We start from the raw sequence: 21,565 nt of genomic DNA, 5'->3' as shown, positions 1-21,565 counted from the left end.
GCAGGCAAGCGCAACATAAACACCAAACGCAAAACGGCCGGAGCCACTCAAGGAGGAGTTGGGGGCCCTCCCTCTGGCGCCTGGACACCTCCTCCTCCGTTTCCCCGCTGGTCCCCCGCTGGTCTGCTGTCCGCTAGCCACAGCTTGGCGCTGAGCTGAGCCGAGCAGCATTTTGCGTGTCGTCGTTATCGGGAGAAAAGTTTTTGGCCCGTTCCTCTCTCTTTGGTCCGATTCGATCACTCGTCGAAATCGCACGCTCGGGAGCTTGTATAATCGCCCTTTCCTGTCCTCTCCACCTTCTTCTCTCTCCCCCAGGAGTACCACGGCCATACCCCCTTTCTTTTCTCGCTTCTCCCACTTCTACGCCCCGCCAACGGCAGTCACACGCGGATTTTGAAGAGGAAAAAAAAAGGGGGCAGTCAGAAGAGACCAGCTCGGAGCCTGTGGTGGTTCTTTGGAGATGTCCCCCTCCCGCCTTCTTCCCTTTTTCTTGCAGTTTGGGAAAACGGAGACAACAACACGCAGAGGAACGACACAGAAAGCAAGAAAATAAAATAAAAGGAAGGCGATCGAGTCGCCCATCCTGTTCGTCTCCGCGGTCGGGATGCATACGCTTGCCCGAAAGGAGCGGAAGCACGGTCGTTCTGGCGAAACGCGTTGTCATGGTGGCTTCGAAAAGCATTTGCGTGTTCTCCCAACACTTTCGAACTTCCTTTTTGCCATCTCTTTCGCATTTGCCAATGTTTTTCTTTTATTGTGTTTTCCCTTGTTCCTGTTTCTTTATCGTTTTTTTCTCATTTCCAGCTAGAAATATCAGTTGCAGCAATCACATACCGAATATCAATACACAAATTTACTTCGCTGGGACGAAACAGGGGTCGATAGGTTTTCGAACCATATTGCAGCGACAGCGCACCGGACGGAACTTCCTCTTATTCATTCGTTATTCCTCAAGCACAAACCAAGCAAACAGTCGAAGACTTTTGCTTGGTTTGCTTTTGCGAAGACAGTCGGCCAGCCGTTGCTGGCCCGCCCCCGATAGGCGCTAGAGGCGCGCACACGCATCGCGCTCGGCGACACCCCCTTCGAAAGCGCCGGCTTCGTCGTTTTTCCTTTTCTCCGCAGGCTCTGCAGGGGAGCCGATCCAGCAGCGGGGCCAAAAACGGCGCGTGTTTTTGTGTTCCCAGAAAGGCGGTCGCGTTGGATGCCGCCGTCGCCACCACGGCGCGAGAGAGCGAGGCCTCCACCGCTCGCCCTCCCAAAGCCGGAGCGCGCGCGCACACACACACGCACGCACGCACGCCTCTACTCCGCGCAAGGAACGGGCGGCAGCGTGCAGCGGCACTTCCGCGCGGTTCGGCGCGAGCGCCGTCCCCTCCCTCTTCTCTGCATCCATTCCCAGACGGGACGCCGCCGAGAACCCAGGCGTCGTGGTGTCGCGCCCGGGTCCGCTTCTTTGGAGCTTCGACCCATCGTCGTCGTCAGCGAGTCGTCGGCCCTGACGCCGCGGGGCCCTGACGAGACGTATATCGCCATTTGCATGCCTGTCGCGCTTCAACGCCGCCGGCCGGCCTCGGCTCTGCCCGATGACAGTGCCGAGGAGGAGGCGACGACGCCGGAGAAGAAGGACCGTCCTCGTCATCAACTGACAGTCGTCGTGCCCGACGCGACGAGGAGCGCGGTCTTCACCTGTCCGTTCCGCGCGGCGGTTCAGGGAGCAAGTAGCCGCTCGCCTCACCGTGGCTGCCACTGCTGATGGTGCGGCAGCAGATTTTTTGGCGAGGCAGCTGACAGGACGCGAGTTACGTTCACTTGAGAGACATACCGACGGACGAACGAAGGCGTATCTCGGAAGAATAAGGATAGCACTCTTTTGTGTGCGTGCGCGTGTGATTGCTACTTCTGCGGTTTCATCGGCGACACCGAAATCGGTGCGGTGACAGTTGCGCGAGTGGAACAATAACAATCTGTCATCGCTCTTTTCCTACTCTCGCGGGGCTTGCCGGCGCGAAGAAACGGGACCAGTTTCTCATCCGACCCGCTGGCGCGTCACTGTTTCCCCACCACTGCAGTCGGTCGGGAAAAAAAGAATCGGGAGACGAACGGCGACGACAAGCCGTATCAACGAAAACAACCGAAGAGAAGCAAGCAAGCCGAGCAGGAGAAACCGCAGAGCGCGGGGCCCGTCCGCGACCACCATACATCAAGCGAATTTTCGACTGGCGTCCAGCGCGCGACGGGGTGGTGGATACTCGCGATCTAGCAAAGGGGAGCAGCCTCGGAAGGGCCAGCGAACCGGCGCGCGGAAGTAAGCCAAGCAAGCTCGGAAGGAAACGGAAGGGGAGGAAGCGGGGGCGAAGCGGCGGCGACCGCGCTCCCGGCGCCGGACTGCGCGTCGGCGGCGGCGCTGGTGGTGAAGCCGACGCGCCGCCTGCTCGGCGCGCGACGCCGCTTGTTGTCGGGCGGCGGGGAGTGGAGTGAAGCAGAGCCGACAGCGCGGCGCGGCACTTCGGCGTCGCGGCGTCGGGCGAGCGCCGGCGCTGGCGTGTGCGCCGGCGGCTGACGGCGCTCACCACGGCGACGACGCGCCGGCGAGAGGAGTCGCTGGCGCGAGCGCCGGCGGACATGCTTGGCCTTGGCACCGCGGGCAGCTTCGCCGTCGTGCCCCGGAGAGTCGCGACAACTGTTGCCAGCTGGCCGTCCACGCTCCTGTTGACACTGCTCTGTCTGCTGTGCCAGTGGACCGTCGCGGAAGGTGAGCGGAGTTCGGCTCGTTTGGCGGGAAGAAGAAGGGTTTGTTTACCGAACGCGGTTTGAACAAGAGCGGCGCGCGTTCCCGGGCGAAGCGAACCGGGTGAGCTGAAGGCGATGCTAATTGCCTGTATACACTCCGTGGCTACACTGTCTCGCAGTCCGATTAGTTTTGATTAACTATTTGATTGTGACATCGAGGTATCGATCTCAGCGTGGCTGGGCTTGATAAGCAGCCGCGTGGAAGATGACTCATCCGCGTAGCTGCTATGCATTCTTGAGATTTGCCCCTGGATCTCACGTGAGGCCGTACAAGCTGGGGAATTCTCACCAAGAAGCAGATTGCCCCCAGATTGCCCCCAATCTTCATCAGAACTCGGACTTAAAAATCCCGTTCCTTGACATGGGCATACTGAAACGGAGTTGTTCGCATTAATAAATTTATTTTCTAGCTTACGAATCGTTTTCCGCCGGCAGCACCCGACTAAAATTTTATACGTTTTTGTGTTAGCGTGTTACTATTATGTATAATCGGAGTTTCTTCAAGGCTATCATTTGGCGAAGGTAAAGAAGTGTTTGTATCCAAACTCGTCGTATACATCCGAAAGTTCAAAGCCCAAAAAGTAAGGGCATACGTAAAATTCCAGTTTCATACATGTTTGGCTATCCTCGAGAAGTAATAGTCGCCTGGTTCGTGTTTTTTCGAACAACGTCAGGATAATGTTCGGCATTATTTACTGACCCTAGTAAGCTTAACGAGAAAAAGATTAAAGTTAGTGAATTCCACGCAACTCTCAGCACGTCGTGTGTGACCTAGTAAATCCGTGTTCCCACATACCTGCAAATCTGGGTACAATCAAAATCGTAAAATCCCGCCTATACACAAACAGGAAGAGAACGATAGAAGAGGGAGGGGGGGGGGGGGTAATAGCACGTATTTCTTTAAATTTTGCCTTGAGTACACACCTATCGGGGCACACATACACACTCTGTGAACAATGATTTACGTTTAGACGCAGCGCACAAGCGCCAGCAAACTTAATTGGTACAGCAGAGACTAACAAGCAATTGTTTGTTTTTAGATCACAAGGATTGTTTAGTGACTTCGAAGCAAGATAGAGAGAGATGCAAATCAGAGAAAGGCAGGGAGGTTAACCAGAGTTAAAGCCTCCGGTTTGCTATCCTGCACTAGAGGAAGGGAAAGGGGAAGTAAAAAGGGAAAGAAGAGCGGGAACTACGAAGCAACATTGCCGTACCGTATATAGTGCTGAGCCGTGCTCCCGCAAGGGCTGCAGAAAAGAGTGTCAACCTTTCCTTACCCCTTCAAGAACCACTTCTCTCTACCGTATATAGCTGGAAGTGCCGTTTACGAACACATACTCCTGCCGTATTCAAATGGCCGAAAGCCGAACGTGCAACTGCAGTAGGTGCGAGGAAATCATTGAGCACCTGTTGTGCTGTACCTGCCCTCGCTATTTTCCGAGTAAACTATACTCGGAGCACGGCCGTATCCGTCGTTGGCGCAAAAAAGCTATTCGCGCACTAGATGTTGTTGTTAAAAACTTTATTTAAGTGCGTCGGCCTAAGTGATTGTTTAAAATTATCTGCATCCTCTTGGGCGTGTGCAGTGATTGCTCTTGCCCTCTTTTCCTCTACCTATACTTCGTTTCACTTACACCCAATGTGGGGTAGCAAACAGGACGCTCGTCTGGTTAACCTCCCTACCTTGAGCAACCTGACTCAACATTCGTAATATCGTAGTACAAGCCCGAATTATTTATGCCTTGCGGCAAATCCTCCAGAATAAGAAGGAAAAGAACCCCGCATTCATAAATTTTATGAAAGATACGGAAGAGTTGGTAGGAAAAGGAGGAAGAGGAGAAATAGACGGAAAGAGTGGTAGGTAAGCCAGTTCTCAGACCGGCTGGCTACCCTGTTCTGGGGAAAGATGGAAAGGGGAATAAAAGATAGTAGAAAAGCGATATAACATAAAAAAGGAAAAAAAGGAAGAGCAAAAATAAAAGTGGAAAAGGAAAGGAGAATACGGCACTACCTAAAGTATGTCTCTAAGACCTGTCCTCCGCAAAGCCTTCTGTGCTGAGGACGGTCTCGGCCTGTGTCCCAGGACCCTTTCCTCTGACAAAGGGCATTTGTCAAGAGTACCTTGAAAGTTCTTTCCTGTGCACACTGAAGCGGGGACATTCACAGAGAAGGTGGGCGATTGTTTCCTCGCAGCTACGGTTATCGCATGTAGGGCTGTTGGCCATTCTGATCCGAAATGAGTACGCATTCTGGAAGGCCACGCCAAGCCACGAGCGGCACAGAAGCGTCTCCTCAGCTCTAGGTAGCCCTGTCGGAAGGCGGAGCCGTAGATTCGGATCCAATACGTGGAGACGAGCGTTGGTAAATTCCGTCGAGTTCCACTGTGCAAGTGTAAGTGCACGTGCGAGCGAACGAAGCCCTGCAGGTGCGTCTGTTCTGCATAACGGTATATAGCTACGCAGTGGAGACCATCATGAGCAGATCGGGCGGCCTCCTCTGCACAGTCGTTTCCCTAAATACCCCAATGGCCCGGTATCCACTGATATGCTATGTTGCCTTTTTTTTTTCTCTATTGTTTGATGGTGAAGAAGTTTTATGTCAGCGCTAATTGCTCAATCAGTCAAGTGACTCAAAACAACACGGCTGGGATTCTAACCTCTTGTTCAGCTCACAAAATAAGCGGTCTGTGCGCACCGTGGGTGCTGAGCCACTTTACTGCATCGTCTCCCTTTAAATCCTCACATCTGTAAGCTTACTTCTTTAAATAAATGCATATACAACCAGGCCTCTGGGAGTGGGGGACCCAGGCTGTATGAAGAACACGAGACTCGCAGCCGACTGGGGTCCAACTGGATAAAAACAGGCGTTAGCTGAATCGTGCAATAACAGTCACGTCTTCTTTTTCTTCTAAGAATGGTAATTTCGCTGCCTTAAGTTATGCCTTGTATTAACTGATGTAAATAAGAAAAGTAAGCACTGTTTAATTCTCTCAATTCATTGTTCTGATACTACAACATCCTTCTTGGACCTCCTCGAATAGGCTTCATTTCGCGAGGGCTACAGGCAACAAACTACTAAGGTTTCGTCGAAAACAGGTGTTGTTATTTCCAGTGCGCAGCCTTCAAGAAAACTGCCTCGTTTTCCTTGCAATAGGTGGAATACCTAATCAGTATACATAATCGTATTAACCAGCTATGGAAAGACTTGCTGTAAAGTTGGTGAAGAAAAGCTGGGCGTAGGGTTAGGCATTAGCTTTAGTGCACAGGGAACCCAGACACCTTTCTAAGAAACCCAGCGGTACACCTCATTTACATTGAATGGCGCTGTTCTTCCCGACCGTTTACACTGTTCGCAGCGCCAGAAAGCGCCCTGCTGTTCTGTTACCGAAGCTCTGTACTCTATACTACAACGCCTTCATTAGTCTGCGACTTAGCATGTCGTTTTCAGCTGTTTACCCTGCGAAAACTTCTGTGCGAATGCGCGAAACGGGTCACATCTCACCAACTTGTCAAAAGGCACGCTGCCGCGTTGACACAGAAAGAAAAACAATGAAGCGTCGTACAGAAGACTGATTGTGCATTGTGATGCCATGTTACTGGTTTGACAGGCGAAATGCACGGCATCAGTCGTTTGGACACGCCACACTCGCATTGCAAGGACCAAGTGTATCTTCGAATGGCATTCGATGGTGGCCGATGCCTCCATGCATACATGACAGCACTCCACTCAAGAATTTAAAAAAAAAAACGTAAAGGAAAATGAATGTACTGACGTGTTTTGTTAACTTGTTTGTTTGCTTTGAGCGATGGTATCTCTTATTTATTCGAGGGCGAAGGAAGAGCACGTTGGTAAGCTGGGAGCATCGGATAGCCCTCAGCAATTCATTTTAAACTTCATTCTTCCGTACGAGCATACAGACTTCGGGCAGAGATACCTGGGCAAAAATTTATTTTGTGACAGCTTTACCAGGTGACGTCATTTTCTTGCATCAGCATCGACGTCGATTGAAGAACAAAAATATAATGCTGAATTCATACGTAATACGCGTACTTTGAAATATAATGAGTCGTACATGCACACAAACATATGTTCCTCCGTAAATGCAAAATGCAATTATTAAGAAAAATAAATTAAACAGGTGCATTTCTACATGTAGCTTTTTTTTTTTACCTGTATAGCTTACAGTCACCCTGCTACGAATAATTTAGTGGATAGTGGGAAAGGTAGTTTATTTCCAGTATTTTCTGAGAAAGACCAGGCTTTTCTTTTTTTCATGTGAATAAATATTTCCAGAAATTTTGCATCTAGACAACCAGGTTGAGGCGATCGACGTGAAGTTGTCGAGTGACTGTCGTGGTTGTTCGACAAGCGGGTGACTGCCGTAAATTACGAGATATCCGTGAACTACTCACATTGCTTCTCTCTGCCCTCTCGTTTATTGTCTTTCGTTTCGCACTTTTTACTGCCACAATTGTTTCATCTATTAAGCTTTCATTGCAATGTGTATTGCTATTTTGTTACTTAAAAAAAAATTCAGTGCCCTTCCACTCTGTGAAGAAAGATTACCAGCGAAGCTGTGTATGTGGGCCTCTTAATGGCGAACTGCACCTCCACCGCGTGTCGGCTTGGCATTGCGCTATCTTCGTGATCGGCCCACGTATGGCGAATGCTTCAGGCCTGTTTCACCTCCGCCACGGGTAGTGCCGGCATTGCGCTATCTTCGGGATCGGCCCACATATGGGGGGTGCTTAGCGCCTGCTTCACCTCCGCCGCGGGTCGGGCCGGCATTGCGCTATCTTCGGGATCGGCCCACGATTGGGGAGTTTTGTGTCTACACGCGGACACGATTCTGGGGGAACTAGCCCTTAACAGCTTCGCTGTAAATATGTAGATATGCAGATCTAACGCACCAATCGGAATCTATTAGAAGCGACGCTTTAGAGAAGCAGGTAATTAAATACTCAAATAATCGCTATGCGTACGGTTGTGTTTATTTTCATCATGCGTAACCCGCAATCTCATGCACGGCTTATGCACCACAAAAGATCACAACTTGAATCTCATGCATTTTTTTTATGTTTATGCACTTCACCAGTCGGAAGCTGCCGAAGTGCAAACACCAAATCAGCAGAGGCGGGTGCTCGACGATGACGAATGACATGTATGACGCTTGTCGAGGAAAGAATAATGATGGCAGACGTGGAATGAACAGACAAGTACGAAACATATCTAAATGCATCTAAGTGTTCTATACATTCTTGTGTCAGAGGGGCACATACCCATTCTGTAAGATTAGCCGAGAATGTGCGAGTACTCAGGGGCACTTACCCAAAGGCAAGATCAACGAAAAGGAAATCAAGTAATTCGAAGAAGTTGTTGAATACCATACGCTATTCCATTAAGAGGTACGTGTATATATAGATTAAGCATACCTGAGACATTGTGCTTACAAATGTTAATGTAGTGATTTATCGCTTATTTACGCAGAGCAGCGGTGTGCGCAATGGCACTACTTTGTCGGTCAGCTTGTAAGCATACAAGGTCAATACAAACCCGTTTGCTGGAGGTTGCAGTTGACGCCCCCCCCCCCCCCCCCCCTCCGCCCGCCCGCTTGCATGGCAAGTGCTGGCACGGAAAGCTTCGCTTTAACGCCAATTACCTATGGCAGATGCCTACGACGTGTCAAAACAATGCTCCGACTATGAGGAACGCCGTAGTGGCATTCCTCCCCCCACCCCCCTACCGCGGTCGGGACCGTATACCGCGACCTCGAGCCCAGCGGCGCACCGCCATATGCCACTAACACCGCGGAGGGTCACATGCACGGATCATTTTTCCCGTGCACTTTTTCACTTTTTTAACCCAGCAGCGCTTCGTCTTTTGGCCCGAGTCTACCACTAACTTCCTGTCACAATTTGTATCGTAACACACATCGTCACTAACGCAATTGAATAGACGACGAGCATTTAAAGAAATAACTATCTAGCACTCCCCATAGCAATTTCTGTGCCCCCCCCCCCTCTCTCTATCTCTCTGTCAGCTTCCCGCACCCCTCCCTCATGCCCGTTAACTTGATTCTTTTCCCTTTCTCCTTAATGGCGCGTCTCTCTCGCTATTGACATTACAGCACAGATTCGTTGCTTCCCACGGATCTGCCTGTTGCAACTCGTGGTAACGGAATTTTGCCGACAGTGACGCACACTTAAATCTCCTTTGTCAACAGATTCGCGCACCGGTATAACTACCAGGCTTCCTGAAGATGCGTACATCAAATGTCTAGTTCCTCCTTTAACCTGTACTGAAGCTGTGTAATCAAATGGCTCGATATATGTATACGTGATCAGCTGGTCTTTATTTGTCACTGCACGCTCTGCGTTCACAACTGAGAAGTTTGCATTCGTGAGTGGGGGCCGCACTAAACGTGACCCTAAATTCCTCTATAGACCGTCTCACCTACTCCATGCGAAATATGGGTGGCGCCTTTCACGAGACGCCAACTGGATGTAAGCGCCACGGAAGGATTTGTAGCCATTTTCCGCAACACACACAACCGCATCTCGTTGCTGATTGGCTGACACGAGCCCTACCCCCGGCTGCACTGCGCGGAGTTGGTTGAGACGAGAGTGCCTAGGGTGGCGACATTCCTTGCCCACCGTAGAGAGCCGCTGACTGCTCAAGCGCCGGCTGCATATCGACAAGTCTTTTTTTTTTTTTGCTTTCTCACGAAATAAATATTCTTTTCTCTCTCTCACCTTGCCACTCGGTGTGCCAGCTGGAAGGCAGTTAATTCGCCATTCGCATAAATATCCAAGCCTCCAAAGCCCACGATCGCTAACGAACGCTGACAGCTTCCCGCGCGGTATACGAACGCCTGTCGTATGCAGTTCATTGCCGTGAGGAATTACTCCTATTGTAGAAGCGGGCGCCGGAGAGCGCTTAAATTAAGTTTCTGTTTCGGTCGAACCGCGCGGACGCAACGCGTCGGTGTTTCCCCTGCGTCTGTTTGGACCCCTTTTCAATGCCCTCTTGCGGTAGCGAGAGGAGGTGGAGGTGAAAGGAATACAAGCGCTAGTACGAGGTCGTTAATCCCTCGGCGGCGTTTCACCAGTCGGAGTGGCTCTGAGTGGCGCGAACAAGTCACGTTGTGGACGATAAACATTTCGCAGAGGCGGCTGCGCATAAGTATAGCGGACGTGAATCGACGCAACGCGGTGAGCAGCCGCGTCGAATGCTCGCTAGGCTCCTTTTCAAACTTTTCCCCTTTCGTTCTAATCAGGAATGGCCCGGCAATTTGACTGATTTGCTTCACCCGGCGAGGCCAGAGACGCCGTTACACCAACACAACCGCACCATCCCATCCTGGACGTTGATTTACCTCGCTTCTCAATTGTCTCGACGTTGCGTCACCTGTTTCGAGACAAACCACAAGTGGCACTCCATATCACCAACTACGTGTTTTGCGGCGAAAGCCATGAGTCGCGTCAGCCAAGCGGAAGAGAGCCATAAGAATGAATCCTCCATTGTACACCGCTGATCGCTTTAAGCGCGACTTAGACTGAATGGAAGCTTCACGTAAGGACCAATGACACACAATGGGCGAGCCATCTTCCCCTCTCTGAAACACGCAGACGTCTTTTGACTTACACGAGCCGTACGTAACCTTCGAAAAAATATGGGGATATTTATACAAGCCAGAACCACAATCTGACTATGAGGCATGTCGTAGTGGGAGACTCCTGAATAATTTTGACCACCCAGAATTTTTTTACGTGCGCTTACATCTAAGTAAAAGAGGGTTTTTGCAGGTTTTCCATCGAGAAAAAAAGATAGAGAGAGAGAGAATTCTTTCTTCCTGGGCTCTTTCGCGAGAGTGCACAGCCACGGACTGCAGTTTCTGCAGTGCTTTCCAAAAGGGGCTCACGCTTGTTTACATGGCGTCGGCGAGCGCCTGTCAGCATGGCAACCGTAAAGCAAATGTGCGGCCCCATGACAGACGAAACCAGCATGTGCCCCGTTTTATGGCGTGCACTACCGCAAAGGCGCATGACCGGCTCTAGAGCTGCTGCAGCGAAGGTTCGAGTCCGTAAGGAAGTTTCCAGAGTCAATGCCGCGAAGAAACCTTGGTGACTCTAGGCCTCAGTAGTGACGCTTAGCCATGCAAATCTGGCGTAGTTACAGCTAGAACTTAGTTTGCTACGTTACTAGCAATAACCTTAGTTGTTGGCGTACATCCAAAAGAGACGTAGCAAGTGCTTCGACTCCTCTGTGGTGGCGTCGACGCGCTTCCTAACGGTGACAAACCTGAAAGATAAACGAATTCTCCTGAAGTCGACTCTCGCAAACGGCACTCCCGCATCCTCTTCTTCTTCTTTGTTTATTAGTTTTGTTTCTTTGTGCGATACTATCGGCAGACTTTCAGGCCTTTCAGAATCGCAGCCGAATTTCCAGCGAAGCGTTTTCTGGGAAAACAGCCGGCTCTGGTTTCTGCGCAATTTCTCCGCAACGCTCGTGCACCATCGATCGTTATCGCCTCTGTGCGGCGCGCCGCGCCGCGCCACAGCTGTTGCGTCGGCGGCGATAAACGCACTACCACTTACAATTAACGTCCTCAAATGAATCGTTATGTTCCTATAAAGGTACATTTAATGGTTCATTCTAAGCGTAGATAGCAGTGGCGTAGCCAGAAATTTATTTGGGGGTAGTTGTTCCGCCGACAACTCCAACTCCTCCCTCTCCTTCTCTCTCTCTCTCTCTCTCTCTCTAAGTATATATATAGGGGTTTCTTCAAAGTTCAGCACGCAGGACCCGACGTAACATACGCGCGTCGTCTCTTTCCTGCGTAAATATATATATATATATATATATATATATATATATATATATATATATATATATATATATATATATATATATATATATATATATATATATATATATATATATATATACACACACACACACAACGAGAAGCAAGGGGATTAACCGAGGGGCCGGGAGCCAACAATGACACCAAGGACAACACAGGGGAAATTACTTGTACGTACAGTTGAATTACGGAAATGATAAATTAACGGAAATGAAGGTGGATGATGAAACAACTTGCCGCAGCTGCGGAACGATCCCACGTCTTTGCATTAGGCGTGCGATGCTCTTACAAGCTGAGCTACCGCGGCGCCGTTTTCCCTTTAACTTTCTTGGGTATTTATGTTTTACTACTAGAACTAACTCTGTGAGTGTTAGCCAGCGCCACCACTCGCAAACCTTGGCAGCGGATGTGGAACGCAATTTCTGCCGCAGGCGTCACGGGTACGTGATGTTTTTGGATGAAGGCAACCGGTCAATAAACCCACGCATTCTACCTGAAGGCATTGATGTTGCCGGATTCGAGACCTTCGTTATGTAATGAATGAGAAGAAAGGGGATTAACCGAGGGGCCCGATTTTTATTAATCATATCATAAGCAGCCAACGAACAAAGACACCAAGGACAGCATCGTGGAAATTACTTGTACATACTAATTGAATTAAGGAAATGATAAATAAATGGAAATGAAAGTTAATGAAAAAACAAGTTGCCACAGGTGGCGAACGACCCCACGTCTTCGAATTACGCGTACGATGATCTTACCAATTGAGCTACTGCGGCGCCGTCTTTCTATCCATTTTCTTGCGTATTTATGTTTCACTACTAGAACTGACCCCACTGCCACCACTCAAACCTTGGCAGCGGATGCGGGGGCTTATTTTGCTTGTCCTAGACATGCAAGTCGCATTATTTTTGGAGTGCTTTTTTTTTTTCGCACAGAGTGGTCGACGATTCGGTCATGTACAAGAAATGAGAAGCACTTCGACGACACGAAGGCCTGGTGGGGAGCAACAATGCGCCAAGTTTTATGCACGAGCTCGTCCCATCTTTATCTGTGTGTGGAATTTTTAGCGCTGATCCCCCCTTCAGAAGTTTTGGTTAACACGCGGTCTGGAACGAGGGAGAGGTGCATCGTAAGTGGGCCGTAATGTTCTGTGCATGAAAGAGGGGATCGCCTCCATGACACCCCCTCCCCCCCTCCCTTCGGAACGCGACTAGCCCTCGCCTTACTTTCACATTTAAGCTTTCCCTTTGATCCACGTCGATCTTTCGGAGCCAATCTCCGCAAACATTCTGTTCCGTGGGAAAGGGGGAAAGGCGAGAGGGGGTTCACCCCCTCCCCTCCCTCCTGGCTACGCCAGTGGTAGAGAGACCCTCGATATGCGTGCAGAAAATTCAAGCAAAAGTATCGAGTGGTTTGCGTGAACTCGAACACCAAGAACTACAGTCGGCAAAAACTTTACCATTTACTATACCGTGATCCCCGAGAATCTACAGCTTCGAAAATGTTGACCAGGTTACGTCCTTAAAGACACGTTGCATTCCTACCAAGTTTAACCCTAGTGTGCGCGATATTTCCAAAACGGTGCACAGTTGAATACTCATTATTCTATATAGAGCTCCAAAATACAGTTACCAAAGACCAATTTATAAAAAAAAAATATTCACTCTTATATAGTGTTGTTTGCGGATTACCGGGTCTTGAATTAAAGACCCCATATGCCTTGCACCTGATCTGCAATTGTAACGCACTTTTTGAACAGTTATCTCAAAACATATCTCACATTACAAGCGCGCGCGCAGACTCAGTTTCCCCAGCTGCGATCTTGTAATGGTGTGAGTTTTTGTAGTATCTTTCTTTCCCTCCTCAGTAACATTCAAAATTTTTCTGCTGACGACCCATTCATTTAATTTAGAAGTAGTTTCAAACCCCTTATATGTTACGTGCTGCCGTCTGGCCCCATTACCCGTCTAGCTTCCACGAAAGCCATCAACACAGCTCCTTTTCAAGGAGGTGCAGCTTTTGTTTCTGAATTCTATTGAGAAGCCATACAACTATAATATTGCCGTCCGAAAGGATTCGAACGAGAAATTTTTCCGGGGCTTTTGTGGTGGGCTGAATATATATGACACTTCACAAAGCATAACGGCAGTCTCTGTAAGAATTTACGACATTCGGTTCCGACGAATTCGGACGAGACGTTAGACACTTGAAAGCCTCGGAGAGCCTGCTGTCGCATGCTTCCTTCTCTCTCTTTTTCTCTATCCTATAATTTCCTCGGCGACTCGGTTGCCAAGGGAGAAACTATGCCACTGCTGTAAATTCACCCTGACTTGGCAGCTCATAACACAAATTTTTTTCTCTGTCTTTTTCTCGGGCGTCTGTGTATAAAGGAGTTTCAGAGCTACCATCACGGATCTTACCCCATACGGTCGGCATTTCGAGGTACACGAAAATTAGGGCGGCAATCATGCGGCATCACTGCACCAAAAGACGCCGTCTTCCCTTGCATGCACGGAAGAAAGCCAACCGTTAGTTCGCAGCAGGCGAGATAAATTCTCGCTTTGAAAGCCGTAGCACTTTTTCGCTAACGGGATTTTAACAAAATGCAACGCAGTGAAAGTGGAATGGTAAAGGGTGCGGGTCTTCGTCCTGTTTGCTCTGAGAGCGTCGTTTAAGTGCCTATTTTTAAAAGAATAATTATCTTTTTTTTAATCATCCGTCACAAGCATCTGCCGCGTAGTTTGACGTGATTCAGAGTCTACTTTTCACTGTAGCAACGCTACACCGTGATCGAGAAACATCTGCAACTGATGTGCTAGCACGTCGGAATCCCGCCTTCCATAACAAACTGAGACCAGGGATAGGCATGAAAATTCACAGCTCTAACGCCCCTTGACACCTTACATTACGTTGGCGAAGCATGTTCACAAAGCAGTTCTTACCTCAGAGTGGTTAGTAAGAACAAGCGCTAACCAATCGTGACAACAAGCATATTATTAGCTAACGTGGTCAACCGACCGAAATTAGTTGCCGCGAGCAAAAAGTCTGGTGAATTCGGCCTCTGATTCTTAACTGAACCCAACTTAGTAGAGCAGGCCAAACTTCTCTTGCTGAAGATGTTTTCACGCATCTCGTAACCCGTTTCATGCTTTTCGGACGTTATGGTTTTTGCAGAAATTAAGGATGGGGAATGTGTTGACGTGGAACTGCGCCCTAAAGAAAAAAGAAGTATCGATCATTATTCACTCAGCGATATCCATGGTGTTCGTGAGCTTACTTTGGCTTCTCGTACAGTTCTTTATAGGCTGTTGTGTTTGAGTGTTTTGTGTGGAGAGAACCAGGGAGCAAATACGCCAAGTGATTAATTAAAGCTAAGCTTATTCTCCAACCCCGTCCTGGCTGCACTGGCTTTCACGATGGTTCATGAAGGGTTCGGGCTAGAGCTATCCGCAATGGCCATGTGGTAGTGGTTGTTGACTAGTGGGCTCGTTCAACACAATGCCACTTTTAACGATCAGGTTTTTTTTCCCCTTTTTTCCCCCTTCCTCTCACTTTGGATGTGCTGGCTGCTGTTTTGTACGGTTGTCCCTGATGGGGTGCAACCAACCGAGGCGGCCCTGAGCAGCCGGGGGCATTATACGCCGAGCGCTGCAGATATGCGAGCTCCAACAGGAACAAAATGGGACCGAAGCATGCACCGCATATAATTTCCTACAAATATTACTGAGGGAACGCTGGAGCAAGCGTCTATGAGAGCTTCAAGCACGGTGGTTAGTTGACGGAGTTGACTAATGCTCGTCCTTCTGGGCTTTGAACGGCTTTGTGTCCTTGCAATTTGATCATTTCGATCAATATATTGCGTTGTAAACGCAGCAATATGCATAGGCTATGCACCTGTGCAAAGTCTTATTGCCATCTGCGTTATAAGAAACACGCAAAATGCATCTATATTTAAGCCAATAAAGTGCAGATAAAGCGTAGTAAGCAAAGCCTGAAAAGCCACAAACACGAAGGTGAACCAAATCCGTGCACTAATGATTCCAGCGGTAGCCGGACGATCGCAGTGCCAGCGTTTCCCCTAGTAATATTAGTAGGAAACTATGTGGTGCATTGAGTGCGGAGATAAAGGGGAAGGGGGAAACATGGTCTACGTTCATCACAGCGATAACGAGTCGGGCTTCGTCGTTTGGTCGCAGACGGTCGCTAAACAAGAGCCTTCCTCGCAAACACCAACGCGAGTTTCGATAGCCACAGCGGGTGGAACCCGCGCAATTTTTCTGTGGGCACGAAGAAATGCCTCAGGCAGAATCCAGCTTATTGCTGTAAATAGATTGTCAGCCGTAGCACAGATAGAAAACTTAAATTTGTTCTCTTGCTGGGGCGATGAACAACACCCGCTTCCTCGCCTCGACGGTTATGGCGTTTTGGGTTCGATTTCGATCGCATTCCAATAAAGGCGCCATGCAGACATGTGTGTGTGTGTGTGTGTGTGTGTGTGTGTGTGTGTGTGTGTGTGTGTGTGTGTGTGTGTGTGTGTGTGTGTGTGTGTGTGTGTGTGCGTGTGTGTGTGTGTGTGTGTGTAGGTGTGTGTGTGGATTTGCTCCCACCCGAGGCGTTCGAAATTGTTCCTCTTTTTTTAAGTATCTACGGCGCAAGGTTAAGTTTTGGCAGAGTCGAGCAAAGCCAAGTCAAAGATGGCTGTCTCGAGCTTCCACGGCTACCTGCACTAAAATCAAGCTCTGGGGAGAAAATGCGGCTGCGCGCCCTGCAGTACACGTCGTCTGAAGCGCCCTCGAGCTCTATCGTGATTAACTGCACGACAGCTTAGCGTATACGGCAACGGATTGCCCAACTTTTGGTTTTACGGCAACCTGAAAGCCGGAGGGCTTTCGGGGCACAGTGAGCTCACAGAATGCTCTGAAAACAGTCGCTCAAGTAGTCAAGATTTCCGCCAGACGACGCCGGCTAACATTTAACGAAATTGGTAAGAATGAAAACACAGCTGTACGAGACGACATCGGCGCAGTTTCCCGGCTCCACTGAATGCTTGTACCGACAAAATGTCTTTCTCTTTCCGTCTTTTTAAAAAATTTTTTCTGTCTTGCAACTGGATGATTTGTCTCCGACTGCACTTGAAGTCGGGAAATAAATACATTTCTGACACATTTTATACAGACTGCCAGCAGAAGCGCCAAGCCAGCTGTGTGTACGTACTCTACGCGAGCGTGTATGGGCCTGTCTCATCATAGTCAGGAGGTGGAAATTCGAGAAGCTTAAATTTCGCCGAGAACTGGGCGCAATAAGCATCGTGCCCCGTTTGTGTTTTATTCCTTACCCTTCCTTTTGCTTTACTGTCTCTCTCCTTTCGCTTCGCTGCTGGCTTCTCTCTCGATTCGTCTGCGAAAACGAAGTGTCTCATTGCGTCGGGGCCGGAGAAAATGTAGCACGCGCGTCTGTCTTAAACTTTATGGGAAACGTGAGCGTTTGTTCTTGTTGAACGCGAAAGAAGCGCTAACTGACTGCATGCGCCTCTGAAGCTTCGGGCCGTAAACTCTCTCCGTGAGAAGTCTTTAGTGTTTCGCGCTCTCTCCTTGTTTATGACTTTATCATGACTGCGGAGGTTTCGTTTTCATTTGCCTCCCTACACTTTTACCACCCGCCCGTCGTCATCTTTTCACTGGCCTCTGGCCGTTAACCAAGAAACTGCAATTTATGCGTTCCTTTTCTTTCTTTTCTTTCGGCATATTTATCTCGCTAACATATACCTAAGCTTCCGTTTCGAACCGCGACTGGTTAGAAAAGCAGATAACGAGATAAGCAGATCTTGAATTTGACATATGTGTTTTAACTCGTGATGGAGGCACGCAGAATTAGCGATGATCACGACAGAATGACAGGGGGAAAAAAAAGAGGGAAATTAAACGCTCTTTCCTTTCCTCTTTTTTTTGTGTGCTAAAATGGTCCGGTAATGAGGTTTAAAGATGTATACGAAGGGAAGGGAGAACTTCTTTTAGCATCTGGGCCCTAGTTTGATTGATTATAGAGTGCCCGCTCCTGCAAGTCGAGGTTTTGCACATCGCAACAGCTCTTGGCTTAGCGAGATCGCACGGGCGATCGCACCGGCACGCCCGAGCGATCTCGGTGCGAACATAGTAGTACAGTCCGACGCCTCACCCTCTCTCTCTCTCTGCTACTAGAGAAACGTTCGTCAAAAGTTCAGTGCAGACAGGCCAGCATATACGACGCAAAAGTAGTCCCCTTTTGCTTTCTTTCAAGGTAATCTCGTAATCCGGCTTTCACTTTGCGGCAGTCGATGCGCTCATGCCATAGTTGTCTTTGAGTACATGTTCTCCCAGTCCTGCGTGCGGCTTCTGTGTACTCGTCTAATCCGACTTACGCTACCAGATAAATATCCAGGAAGCCTTAAGCTTCAAGCCTGCTCTTAGCCAACAGACGCTGTCGTTTAAAAAAAAGAAAAAAGAAGAAGAGTCGCAAGCGCAATTGTTGAGAGGTCCTACATTACGACGAATGATTTTATCTTCTGATACGATGCCTGCGTCTCAGTTTGGAATGCGCTTTTTCTCTGTCTATCACGTTAGCGATTCATTCAATTTGGATTGGGCGCCCATACATTCCACTGCTCTAAAGTAACAGAAAGACGGATGTTCCTCAGGAAATAAGCGTTACATATTCACGACTCGGTAAGGACGTTTATTAACGCCGTATTCTACAATGAGCACTAGCGCGTCTGAGCACTGCTACTGCTTCGATAACGTGGTCAACGCTGTTGTGTGTGTGCACGCGAGTCACTTGCTTTTCCTTTCCTTTCCTTTTTTTTTGTCCCTTTCCTACCCGCTTCTCCCTCCCCCAGTGCAGTATAGCAAACCAGGTGCAGCCTGGTTAACCACCTTGCATCTCTCTCTCTCTCTCTCTCTCTCTCTCTCTCTCACACACACACACTCACTCACTCGCTCGCTCACTCACTCACTCACTCTCTCTCTTGTACACTTTACAATAGACATTAAAGGGTCCGCACACCGTTCTATACAACGTGCGTGCCTAGCACGATCAATTGATATGTATGTATAATACCGTGCGTCAATAATTGGCTGAAGCCACATACCTCGTTTCGCGCGCTACGTGTGGTATTTAAAGAAGAAAAAAGAGAGGAACGCGCGCCGTGTGTGGTTCAAGGAGAATTAAAAGAGCGGACGGCAATTTTCCAATTAGCTCGGCGGGTTTCTCTTAATTAGCATGATTGGTACCCTTGGCGGAACATCAAACGTGACCTCCGGCGATTAAGCCGGCATTCGTACACGGCTGTACGCTCTCGCCCCCCACCGTCTCCTATGCTGTCTTTCCACCACCTCTTCTCCACAGTAGGGGGGTAACGTTACGGTCACGAGCTGCTCCCTCATTCAAAACTTCAGCATTTAAGTCTCGCTCGTTAATTTGGCCTCTTCGTCCCACACTACATCGACATCTACCACGGCACGCTTCATATCAGTAGCGGTGATCAAGCAGCGAAATGGAGTATTAAATAACCTCGCCAAGGCAGGCAAATCTTAACCATACCATCAAAGGCTGCGCTGTGATCATGTAAAGGGCAAAACGAATTTGGTTAGGTGGAAGTAAATTAAATGAGTGAGAGGACAGACACGACGACTTATTAACGAGCCTAAGCGTCGCTGCGAAATTCCATGAAGACTGAACCCGCAGGACTGGGCCAGAGGGAGGGTGGTGTAGCCGTGACCCTTACTTCATACAGCTGGCTCATTTTTCTAAAAGTGCCTTCAGAAACCTGAGCAGACAAGCATACGAAGTGAGCATTTTCACTGGCATCTAGAGAAGAAAAGTTAAAACAGCCTTCTCACGTTCTTTTACGACTCCAGATGTGTGTCGGGAAATATTGAAGTGGCCATAGAACTGCGATTAGCATGTACATAAATTTGTCTGTGCTTGAATATCCTCGAGCGTACTTGAGAAAGTTCTTGCTTCCCCTTCTCCGCCAACATTTTTTTTCTCCTCTGTCCTTTTACTTTATTCTGATCACGTCAGCTTGTGGAAAACAGGCCCTGCTATATAGCACAACGTCTGGCCCAGCTTCTTTCTCCGGTGCTGTGTCAGCAGGCTGCATTATCCGAACTGCGAGATCGCCTGGAGTGGGTTTCCTTGAACAAGCTGTGAAAATTAATAGAGCTATATTCTCATGCGACAATACTGATGGTCGCAGTATTGCAGCACGTATGGTCACGATGCGTATACACCTGGCCTAGTCTCACACTCCGTTGAGGTTGACCGTCGATGTGCCAATACAAGAAGTTAAATTCTGAAGAAGTTGAATTGCCCCCTGGAAGGATCCCGCTATCAGTGAAGATCTGTCTAATCTCGTGACACGGACGTGCATTTTGGGCAGCGCCGTAGATTTAATTGTAGCGAGCTGTTGTCGCTGTCCGGCTTAGCGTGTTGTATCGAACACCGTCAGAATGGCTCGCAATGGTATCGAGATATTGCACGCCTGAGGGCTAGAGCTTTCCCACTAATCTCGGCGCAGGAACGACGTAGCTTAATAACTAAGTCGTTCGAGATCGAGAGCTTTGGCAGGCCCGTAGCTCTGCGTCCTGGCCGCTGTTTCAGGCTCAAGTGACTCTTCTCTGGCGCCTACGTAGCACACGTATGTTTGCTAATTATGCGACATTGTGCATCTCAATTTCCAGCGAGATATTCCAACGCTCATACAATACGCAATAGGCGTGCCTGACTTCGCTAGTTCTGAGAGTTAAGGGCATTTGTTACGTATCTGCGTGGCGAATGCATTTCGGTACTCTATCGAACGCGTCCGCAGGTTGTAGAAAAAGTATACTGTCATCGTCATGTCGCGATAAAACGACAAAAATAAAATAAATACGTACAATATAGCGAAGAAAACAAGGCACCGCGTAATTCAGTCAGAATTGATAAGAAAAAGACAGGGGGTTTAACCAGGACTGAGCCCGGTTGGTTTCCCTGAACTGGGGGAAAGGGAGAAAAAGTTGAAGAGAAGCAGTGAAAGCCAAGCTTTTATGAGCACTGGAGTCGCCGACCTAGCGAAAATTTCACAGCGCTATGTCACAGATGTAGATTCAAGAAAATCACTGCACTAGGGTCCTCGTCGTCGTCGGAATAGTAAAGCACTGTGTAGGATTCCTTTTGACAAGCCCTCGAATTCGATGTTCCGAATGCAAGTAAATATAGCAGCTCGTGTGCTTGTTGGCTTTTCCCAAGGCCACGTTAACGTCGTTGTTGTGCAAATCTTGCCAGCGAGGGATTTGTGGCGTTACTACTTCTTCCCCGCGTGTGTTAAGGGCACTTCGATGTATCGCCGATGGCACATTTCGATGTGGAAGGGTTGTAGCGGCGCCTGTGACCCATTTCCACTGGCGCGCGACCCGCCGACAATCATCCATCAAGTGGCCGTGTAATGGATCGGGCAGAAACAGGGCGGGCGAGAAGTCCTCGACTTGCCGCCGAGTGGCCGCCGCGAATGGACGGAGGGGCCATCCACTGCTCTTTGTCGTTGGGCTCGAGCCCGCTTCGTTATTTTATTTATTTTATTTTTTGTAACGTCTCATAGACGGGCTCCGAAAAGAAAAAAAAAATACGCTCTACGAGTCTGTGCGAAGACGCGTTTAATAACGAATGGCGCTCGCAATGTCCCTCCTTATAATGCGGGAGGGATTAGTAATGACGAAAACACGTCATTTGGACAGCAGGAAAGCTCCTTCAGATTCGTAAACTTGAGTCTTACTCCTTTCGTCTGTGCCCCTCCCGCGGGGCGACGAATTTCTCAACTGTGCGCGGCCTTGCCTCGTGGTCGTTCCTCGGCGGCCGTTCTTCGTCTCCTTCTTTCCTTTTTCTCCAATC

The 21,565-nt window shown here is 49.0% G+C and overlaps 1 protein-coding gene across 1 annotated transcript in view; it reads left to right on the top strand.

Moving 5' to 3' along the window:
* The first annotated feature begins 1,364 nt into the window (after positions 1–1,364).
* LOC135906945 (BMP and activin membrane-bound inhibitor homolog) overlaps positions 1,365–21,565 on the top strand; it is a 35,818-nt gene continuing 15,617 nt past the window's right edge. The window contains exon 1 of the mRNA XM_065438570.2: positions 1,365–2,755. Within this exon, the coding sequence (XP_065294642.1) occupies positions 2,626–2,755 (130 nt within the window). The 5' untranslated portion in view covers positions 1,365–2,625. The remainder of the gene's footprint in view (positions 2,756–21,565) is intronic.

The sequence above is a fragment of the Dermacentor albipictus genome, chromosome 1 (assembly GCF_038994185.2).
Source record: "Dermacentor albipictus isolate Rhodes 1998 colony chromosome 1, USDA_Dalb.pri_finalv2, whole genome shotgun sequence".
Lineage (NCBI taxonomy): Eukaryota > Metazoa > Arthropoda > Arachnida > Ixodida > Ixodidae > Dermacentor > Dermacentor albipictus.
The sequence above is the reverse complement of the archived record's forward strand: the minus strand, read 5'-3'. Positions and strand labels throughout refer to the sequence as shown.